Source organism: Nyctereutes procyonoides, unplaced genomic scaffold, assembly GCF_905146905.1.
Source record: "Nyctereutes procyonoides isolate TBG_1078 unplaced genomic scaffold, NYPRO_anot_genome, whole genome shotgun sequence".
Taxonomy (NCBI): Eukaryota; Metazoa; Chordata; class Mammalia; order Carnivora; family Canidae; genus Nyctereutes; species Nyctereutes procyonoides.
In genome coordinates this window covers 55,725,370-55,742,691 of record NW_026575052.1, presented here as the reverse complement: position 1 = coordinate 55,742,691, position 17,322 = coordinate 55,725,370, and the positions used below count along the sequence as shown (strand labels likewise).

The following is a 17,322-nucleotide window of genomic DNA, read 5'->3' as shown; positions in this document are numbered from 1 at the left end:
GTCGATAAAGCGGTGGCAGGGTTTGAGAGGACCGACCCCAATTCTGTAAGAAGTTGTTCCGTGGGTAGAATGCTGCTATCAAACAGCACCACCTGCTACAGAGAAGTCGTTCATGAAAGGAAGAGTCCGTCGCCATGGCAAACTTCACCGGTATCTTATTTTTTGGGACCCCACCTTCAACAGCCACCACCCTAATCAGTCAGCAGCCATCAACATGGAGGCAAGACCCCCACCCCCACCACCAGCAAAGATTATTACCCTACCGATTAGCAATTTTTAGCAGTATTTTTATATTAAGGCATGCATACTGATTTTTTTTAGACATAATGCCATTGCCCATTTCATGGACTACAGTATAGTGCAAACAGAACTTTTCTAGGCACTGAGAAACAAACAAACAAAAATATTCACTTGACTTGCTTTATTGCCACATTTACTTTATTGTGGTGGTCTGCAACTGAACTCCTAGTATCTCTGAGGTATGCCTGTACTATTAATATCAATGCTTTATGCTTACGGTAGCAAGATTTCAACTACAAAGGGTGTGTGCTCACAGCAGCCTTGCTGCCCAGAAAGCTTCCCCAATCTCTCCCTGGAAGACAGCCTGTAGGGAAATTATTACTGTTCTCTGTTGCTACCCACCCAGGAGAATGGGGGCTACCCAAGGAGCAGAGACTACCTTAGCCTGGTCCCTCATGTCCGGTGTCCAGCCAGCACTCCTGAGCCCACATGAGGGATGGTTGTCAGAATCTATTTTTTTCTCTTTAACCGTCCACAACTGGATAACTATGTCAGAAGCCAACAATCTTGGAGTGGAAGTCCAAAGTGCTATTTCCAGGAATACTAAGCCACTTACTCTAGAAAAATAACCGTTAACTCATGGTTTACTGCATATTTGGTACATGTCCAACTGTAAGCTAGATACTTTCTTGTATACGTGGAAATTCTCAATTCCTCTCCAGGGGAGTGGACAAAAGGGGTGGTTCTAGAGCAAACCCACTCTGCTGTAAGATTCCTTGGAGAGCCAGACTTAACTCATTGGATTTGTGCACCTGTCCCCTCCCCGCTGCATGACGTCATGCAGACGTCAGAGGTAGGGCAAAGAGGAAGCCTTCTATTTGTTGCAAAGGAATCGCTCAGCTGGGGAACATAGTGGCACATGGCATCAAATGCCATTGAAGTGATGAACTACCTGGGTGAAGACAGGTATGAGCAATAACACTGTGGCAAAGACACAGAGGGTTCATCCAGGGGCAAACATAAGGGCTTTCCAGCACAGGCAAGTGACTATTTCTTCAAAGTGCCAATTCCTTTGGGTGAATGGATCCAAGATGGAGATGAGTTGCAGGCTCTGAACTGGTTAGTGGGGAGGTGGGGGGGGTAAAGGAAAAACGGGGGATAGACCTGGAATCGTAGACTTTTAGAACCTAAAGACTGGAGGATTTTTAGGTTTCATGTAGCCCAAGAATTCCTCACCTTCTACACCTAACAACTCCCTCCATTACTTTTCCTAACCTCCTGTGCTTGGGAATGTGCTTTATTTTTCTTTCTTACAAAACAACTGAATCTACTGAGTAGTCATTTACTTTCCCATGTAAAAAACGGTATTATAAAACTGAGTTGATCTCACTGGTATCATTCTAACCAAAAATAAAAAGACATTTGATACATGTCCAGTCTTTCTGAAAGGCAAGAAAAATAGTTTGCAGTCTGTTTGTATTTGCATGGGAATTGAAGATTGGGAAACATTGTTGGTTGTTTCTTTCTGGTGCTTCTGACTTAGCCCAGGAAGCCAGATCTCTCCATTTTAAATTTATATATTTATTTTTTATTTATATGCAGTCGTGAAGCACTCCAGCTTCCACCCTCAGGCTCATAAATGCCATGTGGTTATCCTCTCTCTAGGAGACCCCTCCCTGACTCACCTAAGGCCATCCTCCACAGACGTGCCAGCAGGGGTGACCCCAGAGCCAGAGAGCACCTCCCTTTCTGGAAAAGGTAGGGATGCTGGAAACTTTTTAAGGACTTCCATTCCCTGCTATAACTCTGGTCTCTATGAATCCCTCAGAATTCAGAAATTCTCGGACCACAGCTGGAGTTCCGCTGCCAATTTAAACGACCAAACACACTTCTTATTAAAGTTAAAATTAAATTTTAGATTAGCTTAATTTTCTCTTTTAAGTCAAAGTTGCTTGATATCTAGGTTTCATTGGCACATAACTAATAATGATTCAAAATCTACTTTTTAAAAAGATTTATTTAAAAAAAGATTTTATTTCTTTCTTTTTTTTTTAATTTTTTTATTTAGTTATGTTAGTGACAGAGAGAGAGAGGCAGAGACACAGGCAGAGGGAGAAGCAGGCTCCATGCACCGGAAACCCGACGTGGGATTCGATCCCGGGTCTCCAGGATCGCACCCTGGGCCAAAGGCAGGCGCCAAACCGCTGCGCCACCCAGGGATCCCTATTTATTTCTTTATTGTTTTATTTGAGAAAGAGACAGCAAGCATGAATGGTGGGGAGGCAGAGGGAGAGAGGGAGAAGCAGACTCTGTGCTAAGCAGGGAGCCCAATACGGGGCTCGATCCCAGGACTCTGGGATCATGACCTGAGCCGAAGGCAGATGCGTAACTGGGTGAGCCACTCAGGTGCCCCCAAAATCTAATCTTAATATGCCAGATCAGACTTAGCTGTAGATGCACTTCCAAATCAAAATTGGGGAGGATCCGCCGTTTTGCATGCCTTGCACATTAGCCCGCCAAAACCTCATGGGTGCCAGTAGAAAACATTACATTCCTACTTCAGAGGCCAAGGATTTTCTTACTTACATGGCCCAGCAGGCAGCAAGAGCATTGGCATATTTGTGTCAATTCCTTCATCTCCACGTCCCATAGGGGCAATGAATGGGGGTTGGCCTCCAAGATGCCTGTACGTGCAGAAGGCTGCTTCCTAACAGAAGAAGCCTGAGTTCAAGAAACTGGAGTCTTTTTCTTTTTAAGATTAATTGATTTTAGAGAGACAGAGAGAGTATGAGTTTGAATTTGGGCGGGGTAGAGGGAGAGAGAGAGTCTCAAGCAGACTCCATGCTGAGCGCAGAGCCTGATGATGGGCTCAATCCCAGAACCCTGAGCTCATGACCTGAGCTGAAATCAAGAGTCACTGAGGCACACCAAGAAACTGGAGTCTCTTACAACCGGCTGACCATGTCTGCCTTTTTGCTCCAGAGGGAGGCACTGTCTCCACCTTCCAAAGCTATATGAACATCTTTGAAAAGACATTCCCAAGAGAGGGACTTGTCAGTGCCTCTGCTGACATGGGGTGCAGACACATGAGGGACCTGTGCAGAATTGTTCCCCAACGATCCCAACGATGATCGCTCTGGTATAGAAGCATTGCACAATTCCAAGGTCTTAGCTGATCTTCTATCCCAATTTCCTTAGCACTGTCCTGATGTTAAGTAAATTGAAAGTAAATTGAAATTGTTAAGGAAATTTGAAATCTTAGATGCTAATATCTTGGGACAATGTGCCCTACATCCTAGGAGAGCCTTACTTTACACTTAAAGCCTGATTTTTTTGTGTCCCTTTATCCAGTGTGGCTTTCCCCTGCCCCTGACTGCTCCTTCCTGCCCAGGCACAGTCATCCTGCCATTGTTGGCCGCACTGCTGAGGCTCACCTTCCCTGGAGCACAGCTTCCTAACTGTGGCTGTGTACTGGGATTGCCCCGGAACTCTAGCCATTGGAACTCTAACCCCGGAGCAGTCTGGGAATTAGGGCTCGGAATTAGGATGGTGATTCTTAGGAAGCCAAAGCTGAGAACCAATGCTGAAGGGGGGATGCAGAGGCCAGAATGAGGTTTCATCCTAGTTAGTGAGGTAGTTAGTTGACTACAAACAGGAAGATATGGCTGAGTGCTGGCTGCATTTCAGTTTGGGGGAATTCCCAAACCCCTTTGACCCAAGGTGCATCTGGTTCACCAACGGATGAGAATAATCAAACAGTCCCTCCCAGCCTTGCGTTTGTGCATCAAACACTTGGTGAGATGAAACTGTGCGGCCAAAATCTCAGACGTGGGAGTGTAATCTCTGACGTGGGGTGACATGGCCATGTGCACTTGGGTGGGGATGTTCTGGGGGAGCTCTATCGGTGCAGTCCCCAGAGTGCTGGCAGCCCAGGGGGCGTGAGGAACGTGTGAGCTAGGGGATTAAGGGGCAGGAGGACATCTCCCAGCCTAGCCGGCTGGGAGAGCACAAGTGAGCAGCCCCACACAGCGCGGCCAGACAGCCAAAGGTGCTGGGGTCACAGAGGCACTTTGCTTACTCCTTTGTTCCAGGCTTCCTAAGTACGGTACCGATCACAATGGAAGACCCATCCTTCATGGAAAGAGAATAGTGAAGTTGTTTTACCATGCTTCCCAGTTTGGGGGCAGCCATTTGCCAGGGAGGGTGAGGACCAGGACACAAGGCAGGCTACCCTCCTCTAGATCAGAGCAAAACCAGGACCCTCTCTTCGATCCAGTCAGCCTGAATCTCACGCTTCCCCTTATTTCCAAAGTGGCATGCAAACATGGAAAAAAATAAACTAAAATCGCAACCCACATGTCTTGGGCAAATATAGTTACGCTCAGTTTTTGAGAGCACACTCTCACAGCATCTTGTGTGCCTTCTCTAGTAAACCAGCCCAGGTCTGCTCAAATCCATGGGATCTTCAACTTACAGGCACCATAATAGCTGTAGATCCCCTAGCATTCTCAAAAGTCCCATGGCCATTCCAGATGGATGAATAGTTAAGGGATTTTCCCAAAGAACCATGGAGGAATGTGCTGAGGGGGAGGGCTGGCCCAGCGTGGACTCACCAGAGCAAGTGTTAAGTCTACTCTCTTCTGGAGCTGAGCAGAGACACTATTCTAAATATTTATGTTTTCCATATCTTGCACTTTCCTGCAGAGCCAACTTTCACTTCCAAGTCAGACACCAAAGTGGCCACAAAGCCAACTATTGTGCCAGGCTCCAGGCCGATGCCGTCAAAGCCTCCTGCTACAGGAACCACAGGGCTGATCAGTAATGAACCCTCCTCCCAAGCCCCATCTCAGACAACAGCAAAGGCCTTGGAACACACTCCCTCTGCCTCCCAGGAGACGCCAGGTTAGCACTGGCTTCGCATACTTTAGGAGAGGTCAGCCGCCCATGTGCTGCTTCTGAGGTGCAGGTGGAGACCTAGAGGGAGCTGACTGCATAGCATCATACCATCCGATCCAAAGTCCAGACAACTCAGTAACCCTCAGTCTCCTGCTCTGCTCTCTAACCTCTGTGCTCTGCCCTGGTTCAGTCCAGATGGAAAAGAAAGTCCATCTCCTGGATGTGACAAGGCTCACCGTATTGACCTGCATGGCAGAGGCTTTGCCAGTCTGAATAATATCTGCCTCCTCCTGATATGGGAGGACAGTGGAAGCCTTCTGCAGTCTGGATTCACACTCTGTGGGATGGAAAAGCTCTGGGTAAATCTATATCTTCCGTCAAGACATATCTGATTCTCTGTGGGGTGTTTTTCTCGACCACAACACCACTGACTATTTCCCACGCTGTGTCTTTGATCCCCATAACTTATTTACTCCATCACCGGAAACCTGGACCTCCCACTCCCCTTCCCCCATTTTGCCCATCCCTCACACTCATCCCCTCTGGCAGCCATCAGTTTGTTCTCTGGATTCATGGGTCTGTTTCTGCTTTTGTCTGTTTGTTCATTTGTTCTGTTTCTTAAATACTACATCTAAGTGAAATCATATGGTGTTTGTCTTTCTCTGTTTGACTTGTTTCACTCATTTTCTATATCCATCCATTGTTATCTCAAATGGAAAGGTTTCATTCTTTTTTATGGCTAATATTGTGTATATGTATATACACACACACACACTATATATATATGCAATATATACACAATATACAACATTGTGTATATATAATATATAAATATATATTATAGATAAATATATATAAATATTAAATATATATTACAATTATATATAATATATATACACAATATTATAGTGTGTGTATATATATAGTGTGTGTGTATATATATATATAGTGTGTGTGTGTGTATTCTCACAGGTGTAAGGTAATATCTCATTGTGGTTTTACATTTGCACTTCCCTGATGATGAGGGATGTTGAGAATCCTTTTATGTGTCTGTTGGCCATCAGTATGTCTTCTTTGGAGAAATGTCTATTCAGGTCCTCTGCCCATTTTTAATTGGATTATTCGCATGTGTGTTTGTGTTTGTATGTGTGTGTTTGTGCGGAGTTGTAAAAGTTCTTTATACATTTTGGATATTAACCCCTTATCAGAGATGTCACTTGCAAATATCTCCTCCCCTTTAGTAGGTTGCCTTTTTGTTTTGTTGATGGTTTCCTTTGCTATGCAAACAGGGCATATTTGATTCTTAAGCATGGCCTAGCATCTAAATAAACTATCCTTATTCTTTGCTAAAGGGAGGTTGGTTTTGCCAGCCATGAATCTCTCAAAGCTTTAAGATGGGACCCAAACTGTCCAAAACTCCTCCTGCTTAATGAGAAATAAGTGCCCTTAGGACTCCAGGAATAACTGAGCTGCAGTCTCTTCTCTGCAGGTACATATTCATACAATTCCGGAGCTGTGACTGGTAAGTCTTTTCTTTTTTTCTTGTTCTAACAGTGTTTATGCCCATAAGACTTCAGTCTCAGGGCGTGGGATAGTTCTGGCTTATGCTGTGCTGCCCCAGTACGGCCCCTAGCAGCATCCCCCTTTCACTCTCAAAAGTGATTCAGCTTAGATAATAAGTTATAGGATCACCCTACTTATGGATTCTAACAGAACTATTTATCTCAATATTGGTAGCTCCTTACTGTTAGGCTACTGATGTGGGAACCAGAGAGCTGACGCATCACAAAAGAGCCTCCTTCCCCTAAGTAGGGCTAGCCTTGCATCCAGGACTTACCAGAAACCCACACGTGCGTACTGCTGTTATTATTACAATGATGTTATTCTGCCATAAACCGCATTCATCTTTCACAGGGTGTTAGCATGATGCACCTTACATGAGGACTGCTCAAATTTCTCAGTATAAAAGGTTTCTGTTTTATGGAAGACACACATAACTTTAAGGCTAGGAGAGAAAGTGAATGACCCAGTGAGTGTGAAGAGGAGAGTGGAAAAGCGATTCCACGATTTAAAGAAAAAGAGGAAGGATGGGGAGGAAAGTGGAAGAAAAGAGACAGAAGGCAGAGAGAAATGCAATCCTAAGAAAGAATCAAAGACTTTTGTCTGACAAGTTTTCAATAAGCCAAAAAAAACCCCACTATAATTTCGTACAGACAAAAGTTATTTCTATTTTCTATGTATTAGTTTTCCTATTGGAGAATAACTCATATTTTTGTGGCTATATTTTATCTGCACCAACTATCATCTAGGAGCACCTGGATTGCTCAGTCGGTTAGGCATCCAACTGTTGATGTCAGCTCAGGTTGTGATCTCAGGGTCATGAAATTGAGCCCCGCATCATCCCGCATCACCCTGCATCACCTCGCATCACCCACGTTCGGCCTGCACTCAGTGGGGAATCTGCTTCTCTCCCTCGCCCTCTGCTTCTCCCTCTGCTCCCACTCTCTCTTCCTCTGTCTCTTTAAAATAAATAAATTAATCAATCAATTAATTAATTCAAAAAATCTTTTTTAAAAACAGTGTCATCTAGAGAAAAAAAATAGCAAAACAAGTGAGGGGTACCTGGGTGGCTCAGTCAGTTAAGCATCTGACTTCTGACTCTTTCAGCTCAGGTCATGATCTCAGTGTAATGGGATCCAGCCCCAAGTTAGGCTCTGTACTGAACCTGGAGCCTGCTGGAGAGTCTCCCTCTCCCTCCGCATGGCATGGCATGGCATCCCCTTCCCTGCTCACAGTCTCTCTCTCTTTAAAAAAAAAAAAAAAAAAAAAAAAAGGCCATCCAAGTGGCTTCGGTCATTTCAGCAGCCAGTTGATCAGAGTAGTTTTTAAAATGATCAAAATGTATATGCAAAGGCAAGACATTTTAAAAAGCCCCCCCTGGAGAATATTTTCATGGAAAACCAATGGGATTTCATGACAAGGATGCTGAAACAAAAATATGTTTATCACTTAAGAGGCAACTAGTAAGTAAAGTAGCCAAACTAACTTTTCTCTTTATGTCACATGCTACATTAACCTTTCTAAAAAGCTTTTTTATTCATTTTTTTGAATTGATAATATTTGTACAGGGTTTAAAAATGACAAATTACAAAAAGATATAGAGCGAAAAGCCCCATCTCACATTGAAAATCCCCTTGCAGGAAGAATGCAACTCCTGCTACCAGATTTATGTATATCTACAGCCTTTCAGAGTCAACCTATAAATAGCTTCACGGAGGAAACCTGATGCTAGATCAGTATTTTATTCTATTTTACACCTTGCTGATTTTCACCTAGTGGTAGATCTCAGGAATCCTCCATATCAATATATAAAAAACCACTTCCTTCTTTAAAACAGCTATGAAATATCCTAGCATATGGATTTGTCACAATTTATGTAGCCAACCCCCTATTTGGACATGTGACTGTTTACATTCCTTGGCTATGTTACAAACAGTAATTAATTGGAAAACCTTCTAACCTTTGCTATGTGCAAGTATATCTGTAGGATAAATCCTACACATAAAATTGGGGGGGGGCATCTTTTCGGGTTTTTTAAAGACTTTATTTACTTATTCATGAGAGACACAGAGAGCGAGAAGCAGAGACACAGACAGGGGGAGAAGCAGGGTCCCCTCAGGGAGCCCAATGCAGGATTCGATCCTAGGACTCTGGGATCATGGCCTGAGCCAAAGGCAGACGCCCACCACTGAGCCACCTAGGTGCCCCTGGGGGGTATGTTTCCCATGTAGATTTTCAAACAACTACTTTATTATGGGATATCATCTTATATTTTTTCCAGTTCATGACTTTCATTAGATTGAAATATCAGAAACTTTCTCCCACATTCTGAAGTATAATGTAATAAGCACTAACACTTGCAATAGGCAAAGATAGCTCTGTGCAAGAAATTGTGGAAATATAGAGATTAAAAAAACAAAAGCAAAAGCTTTAAATATTTCCGGCTTCAAGATAAACATGTTAGCACTAACAAGACAGATCAAGTAATTGTCAGCATAGAAATAAAAATAAGTTCTATTTCATTCAATGTTATTTAAGTTCTATCAGCTAAGAAGGTGTAAACTGACATTAAAATCATGCTAATTTTCTAAAAACACTTATTGATGATGCCTGCCAGGTATGTAGTACATAATCCAAGCCACCTGAGACCCAAGAGGATTCCCCTGTCAGGTACAAATGGCAGAGACACCTGCTGGCTCCTTGGGCATTGGTAGATGTTGTCATTTCTGCGTGAATAAGCAACCAGTTGACCATGTTTGTAAGCAAATATACATGCTTTACCATAGTAGTCGTTCAGGAAATGCTGATTAACTTAATATTTTCATCAGCCCATTGATAATTACCAATATCATAATTTTTAAAATAAGTTACATAAATGATTATCACAGCTTTTTAAAGTGTTTTTTTCTTTGTAGTTCAACAGAAAATGGTAAATGGTAGATGCTCAATAAATAGTAAATGGGTGAGCAAATGATATGTGAACTTGAGGACTTTAACATTTTAGTAAATGTTTAGGAAGTATGGTTCATCATTTCATTGTCTTAAATATCTACAGGCTCATTTGGCAGCCTTTTTTAAAAGATATTTATTTATTTGAGAGAGAGAGAGAGCACAAGCTGGGGGGAGGTGCAGAGAGAGAGGGAGAGAATCTCAAGCAGACTCCCCTCTGAGCACAGAGCCCCATACAGGGCTCAATCTCACAAGCCTGAGATCACGACCTGAGCTGAAACCAAGAGTCAGATGCTTAACCGACTGAGCCATGAGGTGCCCCTGGGAAGCCCTTTTAATCAATAATTTCATTCAATTATTCCAATATCCAATATCTGATCTTTGATTAGGCTATTCTCGAGAACTTCCTGATTATAACTGAAAAGGCCAGAATGTCATCTATGACAGTGTTTGCACTCCCATGTTCATTTAATACACTAGGAGGGAAGAGTTAATTTTTCAAACTGTGTTATGCATCTCATCTTTCATATCTGAAATAAATATGCTGCTGCTATACTCAGCCTTTAATAGGAGCTAGCTCTATATTATATCATTCATCCGTTTATTCAAATAAATTGAGTTCTAACTCTACACCATATTGGTCCTAAGTTACAACAAAATGCTGATTTCTTGTTGAGAAGTAAATGGCACGTCACAAGTACCTCAATTTATGGACAGTAACTGGTTTAATTCAACCAATTAAGTATTTATTGAGTGCCTACTCTAAACCCAACACCTACTACGTGCTTAGTACAGTAAGAGACAGAAGAGAAACACTGCCCAGGAACAATGGATGGATATTCTTACTTCAAAACTTCCTTCATCAGTTGCAGGGACACCAGCACTCAGAAACAGCACTCCCTGGATGACCTAGTTTGCAAGTACTGCTAAGGAATGGTGACCTCCCATGTTCTCAGAGGACCTTTTCATCATTCACACTGAAAAGTGGCCACTGGCTGCCTTGGCCACCTTCTTCACTTTAGCTCCAACATGCTTTGTGGGGTTTAAGTCAAGGTGTGGAGCTACTGGCCTTTCTCAGCCTCCTGAGCAATAATCCACTTTTTCTCCCTCCTCCCCCAGACTCTAGTCTAGTTCTCCTCCGGCTCGCCAAACCTCACTCTCTTGCTTTTTCTCCAACCCATGCATCTTGTAGGAAACACAAAAGGCAACTGATATGTTTACCTATCATATTAGTGATTTTGGTTTCTATTTCTTTACTCAATTTGCCTGGAGATAACTGAGGAAGAGGTCAAGGGCATGAGTTTGACACTGGATTCTAAGTGCTCAGTCACATCACTGGATCAAAAGCCCTCCTCTCCCTGGAGTTGGGAGTCAACAGGCTTATCATACGGAAGAAGCAGGAAGAGGCATTGTGAAAGTAGAACTACAGTTGACATCAACTGGCCTTTTCCAATAAATCCCTCCATGGACAGTAAATGCATGCCTAGCTGATTAGTCAATGTGAAGAAATAGTTTAGCCCAGCGTACACCATCTCTGCTTAGAAAGTATTTCTGGTATTCAATCATAATGATGATTAATGTTAAGTCTGAAAACTCAAAACATTTTTCACTAATTTGCTATGCTTCCTGTTATTTCCTGTGGGACTTTTCTATTCTTATTTATATTTACTGAGGCACAAGTAGATTTGCTTTCACAACTTCATTGTTTCTTCTGATGACAGCACCATTTCAGAAATATCAGGGGAAAAGCAAAGTTTTTAAAAAAGAAAATAAAGATTATCCACAATCAATCCACCCCCCCCCCATTACTTAAGACTTTGGTATCTATTCTTCAAGGCTGTCCTATGGATATAGGCACACACATGGCTTACGAGACACTATTTTTTGGTTCATTTTTACCCCAGACAGTTTTTTTCCACTTAAGATATTGGGGACAGGGACATCCTTCCATGTTAATAGATTCATTCCATAATTTTCACAAGTTGAATGATATTCCCACGCATGGGTGGACTACAGTTTATTTAGTTAATTTTCTATTAATAAGAGATTGAGGTTAACACTCAAAAAATTGCTTTAAATAATACTTTAGTGAATAATCCTGAATGTATTTGCCCATTTTCTTAAATCAATTCCTAGAAGTGGGACTAGAGAGTCAATGGGTATGGTCTTCTCTAAAGCTTTTGTTATATGTTGCCACTTGTCCTTGAGAAAACCTGAACCATTTTACTCCTACCTGGTGGAGAATCTGAGTGTTTCCCCACATCCTTGTCTTTCTGTTTTCCAACAGAGTTGTATTTCGAAAGTCCAAGGTGGGAGATTTATCCTGTACACAAGGCCGTATGCTGGTTGTACAGACATAAGTCCAGAAAGCTTAATATCTAGATGTGACTCATGGTCCCCAGTCAGACCCCTGGCTTCACACCCCAGATGTTCAGGGCTGAGATCTTTCATGTAGGGCAGGTGGGTGTTTTTTGCAGGGTGATTTCACAATATTAAGGCAAATTGGCCAACTCTGCCTGGAGCTTATTACTGATGCAAGTGTTTTTACTTTTTTTAAGATTTCATTTATTTGAGAAAAAGAGAAAGCAAGAGACAGAGCATGAGTGGAGGGGGAGAGGCCAATGGAGAGGAAGGAGCAGGCTCCTTGATGAGCAGGGAACCCCACACAGGACTCAATCCGACCCCAAAACCCTGAGATCATGACCTGAGCTGAAGGCAGATGCTTCACCAACTGAACCACCCTGGCACCCTAATGCAAGTGTTCTTAAAATAGTTAGGTTTATCGGGCCCTCGGGCTAAGCCCTCTTGCTTCCACATGGAGATCCCCCTCTTTCTATCCTGTCTAATAAATCTCAAATGTCCTAGGACTGCTGACCTCCTACCTGCAAGTGCTGCCATCACTCCAGGCTGTTCCTTTCAATTCAGCCCAAACAGGATGGTTCCCTTCTCCTAAGCCATCACCTGACTCTCCTCCTATCTGTAACACCTCTCTTACAGCGCCTCCTCTCTCTCCTCACCACTCTTTCTCCACCATAAAAAGTTGTCAATAAAAAAACAACGATAGGGTCATATGGGTGGCTCAGTTGGTTAAGCATCTGACTCCTTTTTTTAAGATTTTATTTATTTGAGAGAAAGACACAGAGCACGCACACAGGAGGTGGGGGTAGGGACAGAGGGAGAGGAAGGGGATCTCCAGCTGACTCCCCACTGAGCCAGAAGCCCAACACGGAGTCCATTCCACCACCCTGAGATCATGACATGAGTCAAATGAACTGGTGGTATTGGTGGGGAAAGACTGTACTTTTTGCCCCAAAGGAGAGTAGATCGGACTGCACGGACCTCAAGAAATGTTAATAACAGTAAGCTCGCTGGGAAGGCATCTGGATCTCTCTGCAGGAATGTAAATTGGGAAGAACTCTCAGATTCTTAGAAATGCTACCACGACTTTCCTCGTGACAGCTTAGTTCTGTTCTCTTGCAGCGGCGATCTTCACACCTGTCACTGTGCTCTGTGTAGTGTGTGTGGTATTTCTTCTGGTATGTTACAAAAAAATGAGGTGAGTAGCGCCAAGAGACTCCGAGATTCTTACTGGCTGAGATTCTTGCTTCCCTCTGAGAAAAGAGCTGCATCACAATGATTGTGGGCCTTCCCACCTTCCTACCTTCCTGGCTATTGAGGCAGGCTCTCATGCTCACCCACAAGCCCGTCTTGGCCAAAAGGAGAGCCAGCCTTGGGCGGCCCTTCGCAGGACACCAGTCAGTTGCACAGCAGCCAGGACCTAACTGGTAACAAAGGTTTACCAGAAGGAAAGAAAAGAATGAACAGTTTTCTTTCCTTTTCAGAAGCAAAGAATGTATCTGGTAACCAATCTGATAGATATGCAATTGCTACAATATGAGCATGAATATATTTTCTTGAATGCACTCATGAAATATAGGCACACTTTATTTATGTGCTTATTCATGTCAGCCTGACTTTCGTATTTCTAATAACTGAAATTCTGTATTTCAGCATTTGTGACAAAAGCGTTTCTGCAGCTTGCTGAAATGTCAGTTTTTATTATTATTCTAATCTTGAGGCATTTTTATCATTAAAACCTCAAATGGCAAATCCACCTTCATTTCACACATCTATCAGTTAGAAACCAGTAACCAGCATTCCATATTGATACGGCTGTTCTGGACCCTTCCTCAACATTATACAATGAACAGTGGAAATCAGATTTGTTGAAACTAAACTTTTAGTTGCTAGTAATAAAGAATTCTTTTCTAAATATATCAGTATAAGAGTTATACCACCCTTTAAGCCTCACTTTGGCAAAATGAATGTTCCGTGAAATGCTACTGTGAGGCCAAAATGAAAAAGTCATCTAAAAATTCACATCAGGGATGACTGAGTGGCTCAGCAATTGAGCGTCTGTCTTTGGCTCAGGGTGTGATCCTGGAGTCCCAGGATCAAGTCCCACATCAGGCTCCCTGTTGAGGAGCCTGCTTCTCCCTCTGCCTGTATCTCTGCCTCTCTCTCTCTCCGTGCCTCTCAGAATAAATAAATAAAATCTTTTAAAAATAAAAATTAAAAATTAAATAAAAATTTACATCTTTGAAAGCTATTAATACCATCCCAACCAAAAGAAATGCCACAAACCTGAGAGATCATTTAGAAATGAAGGTTAATGTATTATTACTCAAAAAACTGTCAGAATAGTCCCCCAAATGCTGAAATGTTGGCAAAATCAAAAATGACTTTTAAAAGGATTTTCAAAGTGTTTACAACTAAGTTTCTACATGAAATGTTGTATTTGGAGTTACATTCTTTTTTTTTATTTTTTATTTATATAGTCACACAGAGAGAGAGAGAGAGAGGCAGAGACACAGGCAGAGGGAGAAGCAGGCTCCATGCACCGAGAGCCCGACGTGGGATTCGATCCAGGGTCTCCAGGATCGTGCCCTGGGCCAAAGGCAGGCGCCAAACCGCTGCGCCACCCAGGGATCCCTGGAGTTACATTCTTAAGAGATTATAATGATTGTACTCATTGGCTTAAAAAATGTACACAATCTTTTTTAAGAATAACACATTAAAAAAAGAATCTAACAAGAATTTGTAAATTTGGTATATATGGCCAATAAACTTGCTGGTAAGATGAAAATATCAATATTCACTGACTATAGTAAAGAAATATTGATAAATTGGGGCGCCTGGGTGGCTCTGTGGTCAAGCATCTGCCTTTGGCTCAGGTTATGATCCCAGGGCCCTGGGATCAAGTCCCACATTGGGCTCCCTGCAGGGAACCTGCTTCTCCCTCTGCCTATGTCTCTGCCTCTCCTTCTGTGTCTCTCATAAATAAATAAATAAAATCTTTAAAAAAAAAAGAAACATTGATAAATTATATCTTTAAGAATTGGTAAGCCTGAAAAGCATTACTACTTGGTACATTCTGTGAAGCAATTCTTTGCTGTATACTTATTTTTTTTACAAATGGGTTATTAGGTAGATTTGTCATTCAACAAATTGGCTTTCAGCAGATTATCTTCAGTACATTGGCCTAGAGCCCTGATTTACAGTTTAGCACTCACTCCAAGGAGCTCAAAGTGCTTATGTACCGGATAATTGAAGTGGGGATGATATACAATATCCTATTAGTTTCAGGTGTGCATTATATGAATTCAGCATTTTTATGCATTATGAGATGATCCCCATAAGTCTAATTACTATCTGACAACCAAATGAAGTTACTACAATATGATTGACTGTATTCCCTGTGCCGTACATCACATCCCTGTGACTTATTTATCTTGCAACTGGAAGACTGTACCTCTTAATCCCCTTCCCCTATCTCACCTGCCCCTCACCTGCCCCTCAGCCCCTCCCCTCTAGCAACCATGTTTGTTCTCTGTATCTACAAGTCTGTTTTATTTTTGTTTTTTATATTCCGTAAATGAGTGAAATTGTATAGTATTTGTCTTTCTCTGTCTTATTTCACTTAGCATAATACCCTCTGAGTCCATTCACACTGTCACAAAAGACAAGATCTCCATTATTTTGGTGGAGAAATACTCCATTGTGTATATACACACCACATCCTTTTTATCCATTCATCTGTAGATGGACACTTAGTTGCTTCCATATCTTGGTGGGTGTAGATAACACCACAGTGGACATGGGGTGCAGATATCACTTCAAATTGGTGGTTTTGTTTTCTTTGGATTCAAAGTGTTACTTTGAAATGTCCTAAAGACTTGCCTCTCCTCAAGAGGTAGATGCTATAATCCGTGGAGGAAACTGCTGACCCAGACACTGCTGACCCAGGCCCTAAAAACATAAGTCCTTCAATGACGGGGAAACATGTGGAATTAACATATTCTGCTTCTCCCCACTCTTCATTACTCAGGAATCGATTCATATACGTTTCTTGAAACACATACCAAGTACCAAGAACTGTCTGAAAAGGTTGATGAAGGTGACATCATTTTTGCCAAGATGATCACATGTGGCTTAGCTGGGCTCCTGGGTACTCTCTCCCTTTTGTTCCTGCCCTTTGAACTACTGCTTCTTAGCAGAGGATTGGAGAAGATGGGGTAAGCTGCTCCAGCAGTAGCACTGGGGAATCTTAGGAGGCTGAGGGGGTTAAAACACCAAAGTCAGATTGAAATGCCAGGTTGAATGGACGTAAGCTAGGTTTACTCCATCTGAGTGTTCATTGGGAATGACCTGTTCACTCAGGGAGACCCTCTCCTCCTTTCAAAATCTGTGAATGATCTGCTTTACAGGCAAACTTCGCAGACACCCCAGGTTGAAATGGAAAGCATGGAAGAGGTGCCAATGACGAGGGGAGCCAATGGCAAAGAAGACACTGCAGAAAACTACCCGCACAACCTAGAAGACTCCAGGGGGGACCTGAGGGCAGCAGAGGCTGAAGCGAAGGCGCCAACCCTGCCATAGCCAGAGAGGACCTGGAAACAACTCAAGGTGGTGGGTGCCAGGAAAGAGCCAGTCAGGAAGACAAATGCCTTGGCATCATTTTATCGACGGCACCCACTCAAGACACCTCCTGTATTTATAGGCTCTTCAGTCTCATGTTGGATGGTTGGGACCTGCCCTGCCCGGCCCTCCTTGGCCTCCGGTATAGGGCTGGCGTCCCCCAAATCCCAGCAGTTGAAGCCTTCCTGAGAGTGGTCGAAGGCCTCGGCCTTCCTTTCATGTCACTGTGACATTTATTCAGGATAGCTTAGCAGCTTGACTATTCCACCCCTCATCCTGACCTGCAGTTTACAGAGGAGGCTATAAGACAATCATGAGGCTCTAAGATAATTATGAGTCTCCTCCTGGCTTAGGAGATGTCTACAAGGATGACAACAGCGTTGCAGTTCCAAAACACTCGCTGTCCCTCTAGTTAGGTGTTCTGCATGCACTGAAAGGGAGCAAAGATGTATTATGCTCCATTAATCCACTTGATTTAAGTATTCAGAAAGAAGGAAACTGAACTCAGTGATATTTTCCATATATATGCACTTCTATTTATACTCCTTGTCTATTATAGCTACATATTTTATATAACGTTATTTTGAAATTGTGTCTTATATAAACAAAATGTATATTTTCAATACAAAAAAAATGCACTGAAAGAACCGCTGAGGAGATGCAATGGGCCTCAAATAAAGAAGAGGAGAAAGAGCGGGA

At 42.6% G+C, this 17,322-nt stretch overlaps 1 protein-coding gene across 5 annotated transcripts in view; it reads left to right on the top strand.

Annotated features, from left to right (window-relative positions):
* Positions 1-17,322, top strand: part of IL15RA (interleukin 15 receptor subunit alpha) — a 52,145-nt gene extending 34,823 nt beyond the window's left edge. The window contains exons 3-8 of one of the 5 annotated variants that reach the window (XR_008665235.1): positions 1,906-1,998; positions 4,945-5,142; positions 6,626-6,658; positions 13,126-13,201; positions 16,034-16,220; positions 16,413-16,536. Coding sequence is in view for 3 of the 5 variants with exons in the window: in XM_055331130.1 (XP_055187105.1) it covers positions 1,906-1,998; positions 4,945-5,142; positions 6,626-6,658; positions 13,126-13,201; positions 16,413-16,584 (572 nt within the window). In the remaining 2 variants the exon portion in view is untranslated. Of the gene's footprint in view, positions 1-1,905; positions 1,999-4,944; positions 5,143-6,625; positions 6,659-13,125; positions 13,202-14,483; positions 16,221-16,412 lie in introns of all 5 variants that reach the window. The other 4 variants (XR_008665234.1, XM_055331130.1, XM_055331133.1 and 1 more) reach the window with 4 other exon arrangements.